Genomic DNA, 19,651 nt, shown 5'->3' with positions numbered 1-19,651 from the left:
GTTTTTCATTGTTGACCTGAGAGAATCCAGAATAATAGACATTTTATTTATAGATACTAATAATAATTTATGTATAGTTATGTTTCAAAAGCAGAATAGGCCATTGATCATCCATTTTTTTTATAAGTTAGAAGTGGTTAATATTGTAACTTCCTCATTGTTAAGAACATTTTTTTTGATCTCCCGGAAACACAGAGAAGAATGCTGGTGATTAGAAAATGAAATTACTTACAGTAGGGAATGAGATGAGTAACCATTAAAGTATGTAGTTGATTAAGATGGCTAAGTTTCCAACCCAGAATATATGAAATAAACTTAACAAGGTTATCTGCGACTGTGTTTTGTGCTATTTGCAGATTGCAATTTCAGATAATCCAAATATGAAACGTGTTCATTCTAAATATTACTGCCATTCAGGTATGCAAGTTCAAAAGTTCTTTGTTTGATTAAGTGATGTTAAATGTTAGTTATATTAAACTGTAGGGAAGCGGTTTAGAATTGAAAGTTGTTACTTTTATTTAATCCTTTATAATTGTTTTCCTGTTTCTGAATCGAAAAGCTTTGAGATTAAGGATCTCTCAAGAGACTATAGGAGTGTGTTGCATTCGATGTCACTAGTTGCAATGTAAGAGACTCAAAAATAGTATCTGTATGAGATCATATAATGATTGATATTGACAACCTTTATCCCTCATAATAAATGTAGATTTTCTCTTGTTTTGTTTCTATAAAATAGAGTGAGTTGGTTGCTAAATATATCTACATATCTTGAAGGCAGACATCAGTCATTATTTTCAAGTTTGTCAATTAAGCTAGGTGGATACAGGGTAAAAGAATGATTTTAGTAATTGGACATGGCAAATCAATACATTTATTGTAGGCTGTAAGTGGTTGCTAGGATCTGTTCAGAGTTATTAGTTCATTACAAATCCCATATAAAAACAGCTGTAGCAGTGTAAATGCTTGGAGCTGCCACAGGATTAGCTCTAATGGTCCAAATCAAACAAATTGTAACCACTAATTTGCTTCACATTTAATCATGCTGTCATGAATTGAAAATACCCTCACATTGTGACATGAGGTAGAGGGCATTTTGGCCAAAACTAATTTCACGTGACATATCTGCAGCAAATAGAAAACACTTAAAACTTGCTAGTGTGGGCGAGGTAAAATTTTGGTCCTAAAGTTACTGGGAAGAGATCTGGCCTTGCCAATGTTACCAACACCTTCGAACAAGAACTCTCAAATAAACTCCTTCTTTAATGTTTCATAGAGTACAACAAGGGTTGTTGCTAGTCTGAAATATTATTCAGTAATAAACTCCCAGAAGATGTTTCCGAATAATACGTAATGCACAAGATCTCAGTAGTGAGACCTACAAATGTGCTTTATAAAATGTTTTCTTATGGAAAATTATAGAAATAAAATAAATTACTTTAAACTGTTGCTCCTGTGTATCGATTTCAGATAAGTGTTTGTAGGCTTTGAAGGCCACAAGATCTTGGATGTTCACAAGACTTTACCTTACTTTGCACATAAAATTAATATTTTTTTAACTGTCATGGGACATTTTTTCATCTCTGTAGATTTTCCCCCTACTTCTCGTTCTTTTCTCTTGAATTTCCTGAGGGTGCATTTTCTGAAAAGGAAATTTTTAAACATTGCAAATTTTGGATATCTGAAACAAACAAAATGGTGACAAATTTCAGCGGGTCAGACAGCATCTGTGGATCCCGAACATAATCTGTTTCTCTTTACAGATGCTGCTTTAATTTACAGAGATTTTCCCAGTGGTTTCTGTTTTTGTTTCATGAAATGACGTGAGTCTCATTGTCATACGGTTCCCATTGCTGTTGTGTACATTAACAAGTTGTGGGATCTTATACTATGCAGTGAAACACATCAGCTGCACTGTGTAAATATGTGAACTTATGTTTGTGAATGTAGATGTTTACAATGAAAGGATAAAACAGGTTGAAAGTCAGTTTGGGCAGAATAGACCAGTACTAAGCAGAACAGGATAGGAAACTGGCAGGAAGTGGGCTACAATTTATGGAAAGTGAAGAATGGGACATTAGCTAGAAAGGGATTAGAGATGCCGATCTTGAAGCTACAAAGCTGAAGACGAGGGGGTGATATGGAGAAGCATTTGATAGTGTTTGTGATGGGCTTGCTTATAAGATCTAAAGCAGCAGCTTAATTGTGATAAGTCTGAATCTGTGGCGGAAGACAATGCTGTGTGAAAGTTTCTAGTACAGATCTACAATCCCTTATCCAAAATCCTTGGGGCCAGTTCCATTTCGGAATTCAGAAGTTTTCGGATTTCAGAAAATTGATAGTTATATAGATAATTAACCTGTTTCTGTGCGGGTGGACTTTAGGACCCGGGGGAGCTCCGGACCTACGCACATCCTCCCGTGTACTTTAAATCATCTCTAGATTACTTAACATACCTAATACAATGTAAATGCTATGTAAATAGTTGTTATACTGTATTGTTTAGGGAATAATGATAAGAAAAAGAGGCTGTACTTGCTCAAACAACGAGTGCTGGAGAGAGAACTTCTGGGGTTTTCCGATCCACGCTCTTTTACAAATACTATTACAGTTTATTTATGGAGTTAATATAATGATAGATGAAATAGTGGGATAATTATAGACCATAAATACACTAGTACATTTTATTTCCAACAGAAACATTTAATAAAACATAAAAATATACAGCTTCAAACGAACCGAATCAAACACATGGTAAATGACTTACTGGAATAAATGTAGAACATAAATACTCTAGGACATATACAGATTATACTTGCTCTTCATGGAGCGTAAAATTCCTTAGTCACAAGGCTGTAATATAGATGTCACATTGTGGGGGGGGGGCAAGTAAATTGCGAAAACATTACTTTTCACAAGAAGTTCGGCAGGGGAACGTGCGGAGCAGTTGTCCAGGAACAATAAAATTTTTACAGTCTTTTTCCAGTCCAGCTTGACTACAATGAGCTCGTGCCGCTGGTACAAAGTGGTTATTGAACCAGTCAGAAAACATTTCTCGGGTTACCTATGCTTTCTTGTTTGCATAATAATGCACAGGTAAATTGCGTACATCTTTCAGACATCTCGGATGTTGCCTTTTTCCAATCACTGCCAACTTCACCTTGTGTCTGCCTGCTGCATTGGCACACCCAAGAATAGTTAACCTGTCCTTAGCATCTTTAAAACCTGTTGGTGCTCTCTCATCAGCCGTTGTTAATGTTTTTCTGGGAACGTAGTGCCAGTACAAAGCTGTTTCATCAGCATTGTAAATTTGTTCAGGTCTAAGGTTTTCATCAGATATTATCTTGGCAAATTCGTCAATGTAATTTTCAGCTGCTTCATGATCAGCAGAAGCTTTTTCACCACAGATTTTCAGATATTTTACACCCTGACACTTCTTAAATTTCTGCAGCCAACCCTCTGAATATTGACACTCACCGTCAATGTTCAGGTTTTCATGGTAGATTCTAGCTTGTTTCTTGATCAACATGCCATTCAGTGGCATACGCTCACTTCTTCGTTGTCTAATCCACTCAATCAACACACAGTCAAGATCTTCATTTTTTGCCCTATGCAGTGTTTTCCTATTTTTCATTAGTTTATGGTCATCACTGTCACCATAAAACTTCAGTAACTTGTCTTTCTGTTGATTTAAATCATATACAGTGGTCGTTCCGACACCATATTCTTCAGTAAGATGCCACACAGACACACCACGATCAAGCTTCTGCAATAACTCCACTTTCTGCTTACTGATAATGATAGATGTTTCCTTCTCTTTTTCCATTGGGGTATCTGCAGCTCTTTTTGACATTTTCACAATGAAATTAAACACAAAGTCACCAGTGAACACAAAATATCAGCGAACAGCAAATGCATGTGTAACCAGTACGAGCGCTGAGCCACAACTGACGTCTGGCGGCCTCTGCTAGTGCTGCCATGTCACACCTGAGTGACGTCAGCTGTTAGCGCGCCAAACGAGCCTTGTTACGACGTGTTCCACACTCCATGAAAAAACTTCAGTTTTCGGAGCTTTTCGGATTTCAGAATTTCGGATAAGGGATCGTGGATCTGTAATGGTCTGTAAGAGGTTGCTGGCTCACCTGACTGTGGGTATCCAAAGAGCAGCCCCACAGAACAGTACGGTGGTGGTTTAAGGAAGGGGTACTGAAGGAGGTGTCAAACCTAGCAGCAAATCAAAACTGCAAGTATATTTTTAGCATCCTTTTACCATCTCCGTTAGTCTAATTATACTGTGTCTGACATCAGCAGTTAACATATTACTGCATAAATACTGACCTGCACGGTTATTACATTACAGAGCTCTGCTGGGGCACCTAGTATCTCTGAGCCAGTGTTGTCAGGAATAAGATGTCAAGTTATCATTCTGAAACCTTAAAATTATTATGTTTTTTGAAAAACTGCATTATGCCCTGCAAATATTTGAGAATGTAGATATTGAAATCTGTTTGAAAATCTAAACCGTGACATGGCTGTATAATACGCTAACTATGTCATCACAATCCTGTTCTTCATTGCTTGATGCTCCTCTCTACCATGGCTTCTTGAACTCTATTATTCAGGAAACACTATGACTATAATTACACTTTTGCCTTTGTTTTCCTATTCAGTTTGGATGAAGATATCAACTTTACTAGCATTAATTAATTAGTGGTAAACAAAATAAGTTATGAAATTGTGCTTGAGTCAGTTCTATTATATGGCAGAGTCCACTGCTAAGAAGGCCCACCAGCGCCTTTACTTCCTGAGAAAGCTAAAGAAATTTGGCCTGTCCCCTAAAACCCTCGCTAATTTTTATAGATGCGCCATAGAAAGCATTCTTCTAGGGTGCATCACAACCTGGTATGGAAGTTGTCCTGTCCAACACCTTGAAGAAGCTGCAGAAGATCGTGAACACAGCGCAGCACATCACACAAACCAATCTTCCGTCCTTGGACTCACTTTATATCGCACGCTGTCGGAGCAGTGCTGCCAGGATAATCAAGGACACGACCCACCCAGCCAACACACTTTTCGTCCCTCTTCCCTCCAGGAGAAGACTCAGGAGCTTGAAGACTCGTACGGCCAGATTTGGGAACAGCTTCTTTCCAACTGTGATAAGACTGCTGAACGGATCCTGACCCGGATCTGGGCCGTACCCTCCAAATATCCCGACCTGCCTCTCGGTTTTTTTGCACTACCTTACTTTCCCAATATTTACTTTGACAATAAAGTATAAAGTATGGCTGACTGTAGATCTAAATTAAAGAATCTCCAATTGTCATTTTCATCTTTTCACCTTCTACGTGAGGGCTGGACAATATGCGCAGTGTCAATGCATCAACTTTACCTGACATGATAAGTACACAGCTAGGCCCCATCTCTCATCAGCTAGGCCCCATCTCTCATCAGCTGCTTGACGCTGACTGGTGCAAAGGTGCAGCTGACATTCCTCTATGCAGTGTAAGAATACTAGATGTATGAGCAGGAACAGACCATCAGCTTTGTCATTTGTTCAGATTATGGTTGTTTGTCACCTCAGCACTATTTTTAATGCTTTCACATATCAGTTAATTCTTTTAATACTCACGGATCTTTTATTTTGTGTTTTGAATGAGCTCAGCTCTCTATAGCTCTAGGCAAGATAATTCTGAAGGTTCACCACCTTAGGAGTGAAAGAAATTTCTCTTCATCTCAGTTCTAAATGCAGTTTTGGAACAGTGAAATAAGATGCAACAGGACTGCCTTTCTCCTGTATTCAAATCCATTTCTAGCTCTTAACATAAAGTTTGCTTGCTATACTGATACAACCTTGTTGCTTTACAGGTCAGGTCTATCAGATGACTTAACAAGTTAACAACTGCCATTAGGAAGAAAGAACAGGAGCCTCAAGACTCACACTACCAGCTTCAGGAATAGTTATTTACCCCTCAACCATCAGGCTCTTAAATCAAAGGGGATAACTTCTCATTGCTACCATCAGGGAGGAGGTACAGGAGCCTGAAGGCACACACTCAACAGTTCAGAATCAGAAGCTGGTTTAATATTATCAGCATATGTTGTGAAGTTTGCTAACTTAGCAGCAGCAGTGCAATGCACTACATGATAATGGAGAAAGAAAAAAGCAAGTAAATCAATTGCAGTATGTATATATGTATATTAAATAATTAGCTTAAAAATAGTGCAAAACAGAAATAATACATATATTTTAAAAAGTGATGCAGTATTCATAGGTTCAATGTCCAATGAGGAATCGGATGGCAGAGGGGAAGAAGCTGTTCCTGAATCGCTGAGTGTGTGCCTTCAGGCTTCTGCACTTCCTTCCTGACAGTAACAATAAAAAGAGAGCATAGCCTCAGGAACGGCTTCTTCCCCTCCGCCATGAGATTTCTAAATGGACATTAAACACTACCTCATTACTTATTCATTTTTTTCTCGTTTTGTACTACTTAACTTTTTAAGATATACATATATACTTACTGGAATTTACAGATTTTATTATTATTGCAGAATGCTGCTGCCACATAACAACAAATTTTATGACATAAGCCAGTGATATTAAACCTGATTCTGAACTTCACTCGATCTCACTTGCCCCATCACTGAAATGTTCTCACAACCTGTGCACTCACTTTCAAGTACTCTTCATTTCATGTCCTTGATATTTATTACTAATTTATTTATTATCATCGTTTCTTTCATTTTGTATTGGCGCAGTTTGTTGGCTTCTGCACACTGGTCGCACACCCGGTTGGCGTGGTCTTTCAATGATTCTATCATAGTTACCGGATTTATTGAGTATGCCTGCAAGAAAATGAATCTCAGGGTTGTATATGGTGACACATACATTACTTTGATAATATTTTTACTTTGATCTTTGAAATTTAATGAAATTTAACCATTTAACATATATTTTGCTTTTCAGCTTTGTTCATCAAAAAGCACCTTATATTCTCCCACACAACTCGCTCTGCCATATTACATCTTTTTTTACATGCTCTCATAATCTCATTCTCTGCTTCCTGCTCAATAACTGATTTTTAAACCATATTCAGTATATTAACCCCAATTCCATGAGCTCTAGCTTTGCTGATCCATCTCCTGTGCAGGATCTTTTAAAATACCTTCTGAAAATTCATAGACATCATGTTCATTTCATTCCTATGATCTATTGTACTAGTCCACCCTTCTTGAGTAGTGGTGCTGAGGAGGGTCGGTAAGTCATCCAGGTGGCTGTCAATCAAGTAACAAACTGAGAATTAAGTAACGACTAAATGAATTGAGTGAGATTGGGCACAGAGTACATTGCATGCTTTGAATGCTTTTTCCACTGTTGATCATGGATGTGAATGTTGCCTTGAGCATCAGTTGACATTAGGTTGTGAGGGACAACTGTGAGCAAGTGCCCACTGAGAAATGAAGTGGAAAGATGACTGGCCCTGAGTGAATGAAATACTTGTAAGTAGGTAGTTTCTCTATATGCCTGTGACTAGTGAAACTGCATTCCAGTATAAATGTTTATACTGACTTTTATCCTAATTACCTGCAAGGTTCAGTAAGTAGTTTAAAAAAAAAAGCATCTCCACTTTTTTGATTTGAATCATGGCCTGGAACCACGTGGGTGGCCTGCAGGCTTGCGATAGCTTCCTGGAGGAAGTGGCAATTTCATAAATCTATGTAAAGTGGATTCAGCTATGTCAGTAACCCTTCAGTGTAATGCTCACAAGGGTCAGGCTGAGGAAACTGTTGAGGCTTTCTTAGTAATTATCAGGCTGGCCTTAGTCTGAATATGGTAGAGATCTTCTTGTTAGGTCCAAAGCTTTCCTTTCAGGTTGGTCGCTTGTGGACCCCCGCAGTAAAGTTACAACATCTCCTTTCTTGTGTTCCTCTGAGCAATATTTGGCCGAAAGCCAATCTTATCCATTTGATCTCTTTCTGTGAACTGTGATCTAGTCTCTGTCCTTCATTCTTGCTCCAAACAGAAGGCAAAACAATGGCAGAATCATGTTCCAGGTGTGGTGTCGTCTCCAAAATAGGCCTATGCAGCTGGTAATGGTTCTGAATAATTATCTTAAAAACAACCTTTCTCTGGTTTGGGGAGATCTTCCTTGAGTGCATCGCACATACTAGATGGGTCCTGGTTTGTTTGCTCAAGGTTGAGGCAGGGAGGCAGGGATTAGTGTACGTACTTATAAAATAATTCCTTGGTTACGATTGCATTTTTTGTTTAGGTCACACTGGTCGTCTGCTCAAGGCTCTGCTGGGGACCAGCGTTCTTTTCCTATGTGCACATGGAGGTTTTCAGATCACCCTATATGTTTTGAAAGATGAGAATCTGCTGGGCTACAACTGTGAGTACAACTAAATATTCATTTTTATTCTCCTCTGTTAAATGTGTTATGATTTGGGCACCATTATAGTAACGCTTCCATTTTTTTTAAGGTGAGAAAACATTTGTTTTGGAAAATTAGAATTAATTTCCCTTTTCTATAAGAGCAGGAAGTGGGCAGGAATGGGAAAGCGCACGGAATCACAAAGGAAGCCTCCTTGTGATTAGCTGAGGGAGATGGAGAAAGCCTGAGCTGTTTGGAAGGAGAGTTGCATAGACCTCAGTTCACTCAATTACAGTCAGTGTCATACCCACAGTCAGAATTGGAGAAGGGCTTACTGACCTTACCAAAGGACAGAAAACAACCTCACATTGCTTAAACATATTAGTTTTTAAGAGACTTTTCATGATTTATTTATTTGTGTTATGTTGCTTATTCTTAATAATCAATGGTGCTTTTATCATTTAAAGAGAAAACGGGTATCAGCATCTCTAACTTTTAGATTATTATAGTCCTTTATTTCTTTTAAGCAGCTCTAGATATTTATCTTTAAACATTCATCTCTATAAGCCTGTCTGTTACAAACGTTTGTAATTAGTTTCAGCTATTTAATGCAGGAGAGTACAAAGTTTGTTTCCATCATTTCTGTTGCTAACTGATCTTTACATTAGTGACACTGTTACAATTGAAACACAGTGGCACTGTTGTATTGGGTCCACGGTGACATTGTTGCTGTCGGTCATGGCTACGCTGTTGCAGTCAGTCACGTTGGCACTGCTGCAGTCGGTCACAGTGACGCTGTTGCACTGGATTCACGGTGATGCTGTTGCACTGGGTTCACGGTGACGCTGTTGCACTGGGTTCACGGTGACGCTGTCGCACTGGGTTCACGGTGACGCTGTTGCACTGGGTCCACAGTGATGCTGTTGCACTGGATTCACGGTGATGCTGTTGCACTGGGTTCATGGTGACACTGTTGCAGTCGGTCACAGTGACGCTGTCGCATTGGGTCCACGGTGACACTATTGCACTGAGTTCCTGGTAACGCTATTGCATTGGGTTCCCAGTGACTTTGTTGCAGTCGGACCACGGTGACGATGTTGCATTGGGTTCATGGTGACACTGTTGTAGTTGGTCACAGTGATGCTGTTGCATTGGGTTCCCAGTGACGCTATTGCAGTCGGTCACAGTGACGCTGTTGCAGTCAGTCACAGTGACGCTGTTGTATTGGGTTGCAGTTGATCACAGTGACGCTGTTGCAGTCGGTCACGGTGACACTGTTGCAGTCGGTCACCGTGACAGTGTTGCAGTCGGTCACAGTGACGTTGTTGCAGTCAGTCACAGTGATGCTGTTGCAATGGGTTCACGGTGACGCCGTTGCAGTCGGTCACAGTGACACTGTTGCAGTCGGTCACAGTGACACTGTTGCAGTCGGTCACAGTGACGCTGTTGCATTGGGTCCACGGCGACACTGTTGCAGTTGATCATAGTGATGCTGTTGCATTGGGTCCACGGCGACACTGTTGCAGTCGGTCACAGTGATGCTGTTGCAGTCGGTCACAGTGACGCAGTTGTATTGGGTCCATGGTGACACTGTTGTATTGGGTTCACAGTGATACTGTTGCAGTCGGTCACAGTGACGCAGTTGTATTGGGTCCATGGTGACACTGTTGTATTGGGTTCCCAGTGACACTGTTGCATTGAGTCCATGGTGACACTGTTGCAGTCGGTCACAGTGACGATGTTGCAGTCGGTCACAGTGACGCTGTTGCAGTCGGTCACAGTGACTCTGTTGCATTGGGTCCATGGTGACAGTGTTGCAGTCGGTCACAGTGACGCTGTTGCAGTCGGTCACAGTGACTGTTGCATTGGGTCCATGGTGACACTGTTGCAGTCGGTCACAGTGACGCTGTTGCAGTCGGTCACAGTGACACTGTTGCAGTCGGTCACAGTGACGCTGTTGCAGTCGGTCACAGTGACGCTGTTGCAGTCGGTCACAGTGACTGTTGCATTGGGTCCATGGTGACACTGTTGCAGTCGGTCACAGTGACGCTGTTGCAGTCGGTCACAGTGACACTGTTGCAGTCAGTCACAGTGACACTGTTGCAGTCAGTCACAGTGACTGTTGCATTGGGTCCATGGTGACACTGTTGCAGTCGGTCACAGTGACGCTGTTGCAGTCGGTCACAGTGACGCTGTTGCAGTCGGTCACAGTGACACAGTTGTATTGGGTTCACGGTGATGCTGTTGCATTGGGTCCACGTTGGCACTATTCCAGTCGGACCACATCAGGGAGGGGAATACTAAAATGTGTTACTGCTTGTTTAGTCTTGAAGATCCTTGCTATGTGCAAACTTGTATGTCAATTGATATGTCTTCTGTAGTCAAATATCTTGCTGAATTATCGTGCAACACCTCATAAAAGGTTGTTTTAGAAAGCTGAAAGCAGCCTGTCAGCCTTTAAACAAAATTTCAGCAAAGATTTATTACTTTGAGAAGTGGATACATTGGTAAAGATACTAATAAGTTACTGATTATGTTCAATTTTTAAGTAACTTTACATGAGTAATGACTTTCAAATGCTATTTCCTATTTTATAGTTCTACACAAGGATGTACTGTGAAACAATAAATTAATTGATTTGCTTAATAACGTCTTTTTAGCATAATACATTGGTGATATTATTTGATTTCTGTTTTGTTGAATTTACTGAGTTCCTGCCCCCCTCCCCCCCAACAGGACCATGTATGAGCACATGCTCGGCTGATCTATCTGTGTGTTGGCTGGGTAGAGTGGAAGCTTGTACGGCTTAGAATCAGGGTGTTACGTGCTCAGCCTCACTTCAGAGCCTGTGAGCTTGGCTGGAAGTGCAGTGCGATACCGGAGGTGTGTAGCACGATCTGAGTTGTTTGTCAGAGGAAACATTCGATCAACACTCTCTGCTAGAAGGACATATTCCCACAGCACTTTGTGAAGAGGTCTTACTTTGCAATTAATGTAAAAGTTTCTCACATTGTTGGCATCAAGATCTTCCTGCCAGATATAAGACCATAAGGGCATAGCAGCATAATTAGGCCACTCGGACCATCAAGTTTGCTCCGCCATTCAAATGTCAGATCAGGTATAAGGATTTCCTTTGAGGACACGGCCTCTCATTAGAACAGCTGATAAATAGAACATCTGGTACATTCTATGCACCTCCGGTAACTGTTTCCTTTGGACTTCCCTCTTCTGACTTGGTCCGCACAGTCCCTGGGAGATGACTGTGTGGTAACCTGCAGCATAACATCAACAGGAAGTGTGCCGGGCTTAATAATCAACACCGTCGGCTGAGACTTTTCATGCAACCTCGCCTCCCAGAAACAATGTTCTTTAACCGTAAAAGCATCATTATGCTGAGGACGTGGAAAATTTTGCACAAAGTTTTCACATTGCAATTCAGCAGTTCAGATTAGTTCCTTTAATTTATAAATCAAAATATTTGATTGTGTAATTAAAAAAAATAAAATTCATGATGTGGATGTTAATGACAAGGTGTGGCATTTAATGCTTGACCTTGATAAAAGGGTTTTTTAAGAGACTCCTGGATAGGTGCATGGAGCATGGAAAAATAGAGGTCTATGGGTAACCCGAGGTAATTTCTAAAGTAAGTACATGTTCGGCACAGTGCAGTGGGCCGAAGGGCCTGTATTGTGCTGTAGGGTTGCTATGTTCTAAAAGAGTGGTGGGTGACGTCCTGAAATCCTTGCTGTCCATGTGATACTGAGGATGCCACCACATTGTCAAGTAGAGTGTTCAGAGTAAATCTATTATCAAGCTACATGTATGCCACCATATACAACCCTGAGATACATTTTCTTGTGGGCATACTCAATAAATCTATAAAATAATAACCATAACGGAATCAATGAAAGATGGCCCAACCAAGACATTCAGCCGGAGTGCAGAAGTCAACAAACTGTGCAAATAGAAAAGGAAGACATTAATAATAATAAATAAATAAGCAATAAATATTGAGAACATGAGATGAAGAGTCCTTGGGAACATTCCAGTGATGGGGCAAGTGAAGTTATCCCCTTTGGTTTAAGAGCCTGATGGCTGAGGGGTAAAAGGCTGTTCCTGAACTTGGTGGTGTGAATCCTGAAGCCTCTTCCTTATGGCAGCATTGAGAAGAAAGCACGTCCTGGGCAGCCGGGGTCCCCGATGGTGGATGCTGCTTTCCTGCAACAGGGTTTCATGTAGATGTGCTCAACAATTGGGAGGGCTTCGCCTGTGATTGACTTGGCCATATCCACTACCTTTTTGTAGGATTTTCCATTCACGAGCATTGGTGTTTCCATACCAGGCTGTGATGCAACCAGTCCAATATAATCTCTACTACACATCTGTAAAAGTTTGCCAAAGTTTTAGATGTCATGCCAAATTTCTGCAAACTCCCAAGGAAGCAGAGGTACTGCTGTACTTTCTTTGTAATTGTACTTGCATGCTGGGCCTGGGACAGGTCCTCTGAAATATTAACATTGCTAAGCCTCTCCACCTCGGATCCTCCAATGAGGACTGGCTCATGGACCTCTGACTTCTTCCTCCTAAAGTCAATAATCAGCTGCTTGATCTTGCTGACATCGAGTAAGAGTTTGTTGTTGTGGCACCACTCAGCCAGATTTTCAATCTCCCTCCTATATGCTGATTCATCACCACCTTTGATTCGGCCTGTGACAGTGGTAATCGTCAGCAAACTTGAATTTGGTCTTGGAACTGTGCTTAGCCACACAGTTATATGTGGCTTACGTCATGTTGTTCCATGAACAAACAACAGCAGTACCCATCCAGGTTTAGGAAAGTACGTGACTGCGTTAGCAAACCTCAGCTGGACATTGTTCAGCACATTTCTTCACTTGAGCTCCTTCTCTCAACATATCAGCAGGTGAAGCCTTTTTTTCCCCTTGTACTTTCATAACTAATAAATAAAAATATGCAAAGTCAGTGGGGAAAAAGTCACAATTATTTTAATGCTCCAAGGAAACTCGGGGATATATCAAACAATGTTTAAGTAGCAGTGATCTGGGGACTATCCTGGAAGGCTGCCAGCCCAATGTGTAACTTAGAAGTTCACCTGGAAGTGAAGATGTTCCTATTCACCACTGATGTCTCAACAGAATTAACAATAACTTCTTCTCGTTCTCATTACTTTTCTTCAGCGTCTGTGTGATATTTCAGTTCAATTGCAAGACAAATCTACTCTATTAAAGTAGATGCTGCTTGGCCTGCTGCGTTCACCAGCAACTTTGATATATGTTTCTATTAAAGTAACATGTGCTTTGTTAATAGATAGGATTTCAATGATCTATTTTGAGAAGTGGTCAAATTAGGCTAAATTTTCGAATGCTCTGGGGATGGTAATACTGAAATGATTATTTTTCATGCAGTTAGTTTTGCTTTTTGCTTTATTTTCTGGAAATATTTGTATTACTGTTCAAATCAGGTTGTGCTTTTGCCGATGATCATTTAGACAGCGTACTGGAATAACGAAGACATAGTTTATGAATTAATTTTTGTAACTCATAAATCATTAACAGTCCGAGGAAGACTAAATATAAATGAGATCAGAGTTGAATATAAACTGAGCAAAACATGAGAAGCGTTTCTTTATTAGCTGGTTCAAAAGGAGAAGACAAAGTTAACATAGTCTCATGGAAAAGATGGAATGTGCAGAAAGATTGATCTCTTGGCAGTACAGCATCTAAGATGAGTTAAATATTTATAAAAGGGAACATACAAATTCTTTTATTACACTGATGTTTGCTCACATTAACTCTGTCTGCATTACTTTTACTGTCCGGCAGCTGTTTGACATTTTAAATTGCAGTGGTACAAGTAATCAAACAATGGTAACGGAACTATTTATAATTCTGCATACTGATAATCAAGCTTAGAAGGATTTATCAATCCATTTCTGTGGAATTTATTTTATTTTTTTTATCATTTAGAGATACAACATGGAAACAAAGGTTCATTTTATTATCAAAGTATACAACTCTGAAATTCTTCAATTCTCCAGGTAGCCTGGAAACCAAGAAAGAAAAGAAACTTTGCACGATCATAACCCTCAAATCCCACCTCCCTGCTTAAAAAAAAAATGAACAAAATGGATCAGGCACATCGACTGCCAAATCCCTCCTCCCTCACAAAAAAAACAGAACGAAACGGATCAGGCACATCACCTCCTCCACCTCCAATCCTTCTTCCCACACAAAAAAAACAAACGAAACGGATCAGGCAGATCAACCCCCAAATAAATCCCTCTTCCCGTAGGAAAAAAAAAGAACAAAATAGATCAGGCGCATTGACTCCCAAATCCCCTCCCCACACAAATAAGAACAAGAAGACTGGGCGGAATAACACGGAATATAAAAAAGTGTAAGACTGAAAAAAAGGATTCTGTCGTCCAAGTCCACACCCAAAATGCAGAGAAAAAGACTGGGCAACTCTCTCTGCAGCAGCAAGTTCTCCCCCCCTCTAGTAGCACACCTGAGTGATCAAAAGACACTGATGCTTCAATCGCCCCTGTGCTTTAGTCGATGAACAATGGAAGCTTTAATTGGCGAAATGGAACCAAACATCGACTCACACCCCACCCTGCAGCCTGCCCATTACGAGGTTCGCTCGCACTGCCTTTGCCTTTTGGAATCCTCTCAGAGACCACAGAGCGCTGGAACACCCAAACGATTTCCAAGCAGCAAAGCACAGTCCTCAACAGTTCTAGAATCACATTCAAGAAGAGAAACAAACATAAAAGACATAAAAGAACTGAAAAAGATGGTTCCATGATCTATCCAGAAGAAGTTGACCAAAAGAGCATTGTATGCAAGTGCCATCTTGACCAGAATGGTAACAGGCCTTTCCTGTCCACCAAGCCCATGTGGCCCAATTACACCATGTGACCAATTTACCTGCTAACCCAAACGTCTTTAGAATGAGGGAGGACCCAGAGGAAAAGCACGTGGTCATGGGGAAAATGTAAAACTCCTCACAGACAGCAGTGAGAATTGAAGCTAATTTGCTGACTCTGTAACAGTGTTATATTAACCGCTAGGCTACTGTGTTCGTATGGTTCACCATTGCAAAATGATTCAGTGTTATGCAGTAATGGATTGTTTGTATCCTACTACGTTGGCCTTTTTATTCTTTCAAGTTGGGTAGGGGCAAGTTATCATATTTGGCTTTGATCTAGAATTCCCCTCAAGAGGCTGCCCTGCCCCAAAGGCATAGATTAGATGAGTAGTGCTTCAGTCATAGTTGGATTAATTTGTCAAACAAACTTCCAATGCAGACTGAAGGCTAACTCTTAGCTGTTCTGTTTTGGCCATTGGCTTGGTTCTTAAGAGTCAGGATGAGAGAGAGCTTTGCAACTGGTACCAGTACAATCATTTCTTGACTAAATGTGCAGTTCCTCCCTCTCTACCTCAGAAGTCCGGGTCCTGTGGTATGAACAAGCATCGCAGACTGGGGTTTTCCTGGTTGCAATGGATGACCATAATGTCTTCTATGCCAGGGGTCCCCAACCTTTTTCGCACTGCGGACCAGTTTAATATTGACAATATTCTTGCGGACTGGCCGACCGGGGGGAGGGGGGGTGTTCAAGTAGGGTTGCCAATTTTCTCACTCCCAAATAAGGGACAAAAGTAGCAGTCAAATACAGGACACTTGTTTTTAACCCAGAGAAAAACTACCATGACCATGAAGCCTTGCGCGGGCACCTGCGTGCATGCGTGACCTGCGCATGCGTGTACGTGCCGATTTTTTTTCTACAAATCAGTTTTCGCTTCATCTTCCCGATTCTGTTAAGTGAAACTACACTGTACATACATTATTTTTACTTTATATGGACTGTATTTATCATATCATTCCTGCTTTTACTATATGTTAGTGTTATTTTAGGTTTTATGTGTTATTTGGTATGATTCGGTAGGTTATTTTTTGGGTCTGGGAATGCTCAAAAATTTTTCCCATATAAATTAATGGTAATTACTTCTTCGCTTTAAGCCATTTCAGCTTACGAACGGTTTCGTAGGAACGCTGTACCTTAGCGGGGGCAATACGGGACAAGGGCAGTCCTGTATGGGACAAACCAATTTAGCTCAATGTACGGAATGTCCCAGCTAATATGGGACAGCTGGCAACCCTATGTTCAAGTTCAACAGTGGGCATGACAAGGAATGAGGAAAGGTGCAGCTGACTCGTATCGTTTCATATCGCCAAATCATATCTTTCCTCGCAGCCCGGTAGCACATGCTTTGCGACCTGGTACCGGTCCACGGCCCGGTGGTTGGGGACCACTACTCTATGCCTTGTCATGCCCTTCGCCGTCCATGGAGCATTGCAGTACTGCCTTCCTGGCCATTGGGTCGCACTGTTGATCTTGTCTGCCCAGTCTGACGAAGCTGTCTTTGTGTGCTGGTCAGGCATGTCCCTTTCTCACTGAGGTATGAGGCTGCCGGCTTCCCTCACCTGGTTCAGCCCACCTGTCAGACCGGTGTACCGGGGTGCAGCCGCTGTCACATGCAAACAGCTACTTGGAGCCGCAGGTGAGAACTGAGTGTCTGGTGAGGATCAAAGGTGAATGATCTACACCGGAATGGACACGACAAGTCCCTTTACCAGAGGTGCCACCCCTCCCAGGACACCCCATACGCCACGGAACAAAGTTATGTAACACGCTAAATTGAAGAAAGCGCATCTTCAATTCTGTTCTCAGTACAGCCAACTCCCAGAATAGAGTTGAAAGCTATACAAATCACAACCAAGCTGATCAGCTAAGTTAATTAGTCCTCATTAAAGTGTATGAAAAAAATCATTAAATTTCAGTTTTTAATCTGAAGCTTTTGTGGGACATGAGTAAAAGTGTCTTGTTAAAATTCATAATTCCAGACGACCTTTTTATGGATTCATCACCATGTTCTAATCCATTGCGGATGTATGTAATGGGAAGTAGGTAATAAAGGGACATGGGGAGGCAGTGTGGTATTGAGCAGCTGACTGACTCAGTGATGGTCCAATCTGTGAAACTGGGCATCTTTTACTCGAGGAGTATTTAGCTTAACCTCTCATATGGAAGGCTTAGGGAGTAAAGCCTGTGAAAAAATACCAAGAATTAGAGTCACTAAGGCAGTCCCACGTTCAGTTCACCACTGACTGGCAACCCCTGGTGCCAAACTATCTGTGCCGTTCCTTTGGATTCATCAGCTACCTGGAGAGGGCGAGCCTGCTGCATGGGCAACACTTTGCTCTCCGTTTCGTGCTGGCCTGGTCTGCGTATCACGTAGACAGCAGGGGAGCAACATCCATAGCCGACTCTGACCAACGGAGGGCCGCTTTTAATTCGAGTATCTGATACGTGAAGTGCTTTAGTCAGTATATTAAAACTTTTCAATGTTGATACGGTCTGCAGAGAGTGTTCTCCTTAGATTTCTTAATTTTGGCCAAACATAAGTAAATTAATTAACCCAACGTCATCCAACGTTTATGTGGTCTACTTATTTCTGGGACTTTCTTGCCCACACAATAAGTGTGTGCCAAAGTTAATGTTTGCTTAGCTTTATGCATGCATTTCTGTATGGGTATAATCACCCTTTGGGGAATGAACTCCAAAGGGCACGTGGGAACGTGTCCAAGTCACTCAATCATTAGGGTTTTGTAGCAGTAGAATGGATCGGGCTCAGTTACAGCAGTTAAGAACGCAAGGAGACAGAAAAATAGTAGAACAGGTCACTCAGCCCCTGAAAGCTACCCCCCCCATTCATTGTGATCCTTGTTGATTTGCCCCCAAGCCTCATCTCACCTTTTGCCCCGTTAACAAATTCTTGTTTTTTGGATTATTTAAATGTCTCTGAACAAGACCATTGGGCTCACACAGGGCTGCGTCTCTGCTGTGATGCATGGGATGAGAGTTGAGCTCAAGCTCTTCTCGCGTCCAGGTGAACGAGTGTGCTGAATTTGGGCAGTGGTAATAACAGGAAAACAATGCAGGTCAGGTGACACCTGTGAAGAGAAACAGAGCTAAACCTCTTCCCATAGAGTGAGCCCTGTTTCTCTTCCGATAGTTGCTGCCTGACCTGCTGAGTATTTCCAGTATTTACTTTAGATTTCCAACACCTGCGTTGTTTTCGACTGGGCCCGTTGGTGTAATGGGGAGCAACTTTTTGTACATTGCAGTGTAATATATAAAATCAGGACACACCGTCATTCATTGTACCAGGAAATTCAGTGCATTCACTTGCAATACATCATTATCACTTGTGTTTTATCAAACATTGTATCAGTGAAAGATCAACGAGGCTTTTATACGGATACTAACCCCTTGGGTTCACTGGTGGCAGAACCCTATTTTGTGTTTCTTTTCCCCATAGTGCCTTTGTGATGGCTGCAACAAGCTCCAGTGTGTAACAGTGACATGTACTGCTCCACCTTGCAATGGACGTCAACAGCACTGGAAATCACGTCACCTGGATCCATCAGTGAATGAGGAAACAACACTGGGAGCAAGTGTCAGCTATTCCAACTGTCCATTATTAATCCCCACCTGACTCCAGACTCTTTGGAACTGGTCCAAGTGATGATCGACCTCCTTTAAATAACTCCAGAGCAGAATTCATCTCTCTCAATAAGGCCTGCTAAGTGTACGATGCATCAAATCATTTTGTACAATATTAGATTTCCAACTGCTGGCAGATGTCTTAGAGAGTCTTCGAAGCAAAAAAAAATGCTGAAAGTGTGCCACTGATTTTTGATAAAATTCTGTGCAGTGGTCACAAACATTGTACACTAAATGAAACCACCACAGCAAATGGGAATTTCCATGCCCCATGAGGTTGGCATGCTAAAACGTGGATTGGAGGGGGGTTGGGAGAGTGTTTCTCTATGCCCTCAACAAAATCTTCCAAACTATGTGAATGTGTTTTAAGTTGCTCCAAGCACCCTTCAGAGACCACAAGGGAGTAGACAAAAAGGTATGAAGGACTGCTTGATTGTACGTGGAACCTGTGTTAGGTGTCCTAAGTGCTTAATGGCCAGTAATGTACAATGAAAATCTGTTTTGGTTGTAATGCCGACGAATGGGCAATATTGCTTCCACCTGGAGTCCACATCTACCTATGAGGTAAACGTAGAGAGTATCTGTTTGTTGGTGTTGTAGTGGAGTGGAAGTTGGCTACTAGGCTGGGAGGGCCCTCCAACCGTCAGCTCCCAGGTGGGCAGGCAAACCTTTTACAGCGCTGAACACGTTAGTG

General features: G+C 41.5%; 1 protein-coding gene across 5 annotated transcripts in view; it reads left to right on the top strand.

Annotated features, from left to right (window-relative positions):
* The window catches only part of piezo1 (piezo type mechanosensitive ion channel component 1 (Er blood group)), a 312,347-nt gene that overhangs the window by 126,789 nt on the left and 165,907 nt on the right, over positions 1–19,651 (top strand). For all 5 annotated transcript variants that reach the window (XM_063067069.1, XM_063067071.1, XM_063067068.1 and 2 more), the window contains exon 3: positions 8,268–8,387. In XM_063067069.1, the coding sequence (XP_062923139.1) occupies positions 8,268–8,387 (120 nt within the window). The remainder of the gene's footprint in view (positions 1–8,267; positions 8,388–19,651) is intronic.

This window comes from Mobula hypostoma, chromosome 14, assembly GCF_963921235.1.
Source record: "Mobula hypostoma chromosome 14, sMobHyp1.1, whole genome shotgun sequence".
NCBI classification, from domain to species: domain Eukaryota; kingdom Metazoa; phylum Chordata; class Chondrichthyes; order Myliobatiformes; family Myliobatidae; genus Mobula; species Mobula hypostoma.
The sequence above is the reverse complement of the archived record's forward strand: the minus strand, read 5'-3'. Positions and strand labels throughout refer to the sequence as shown.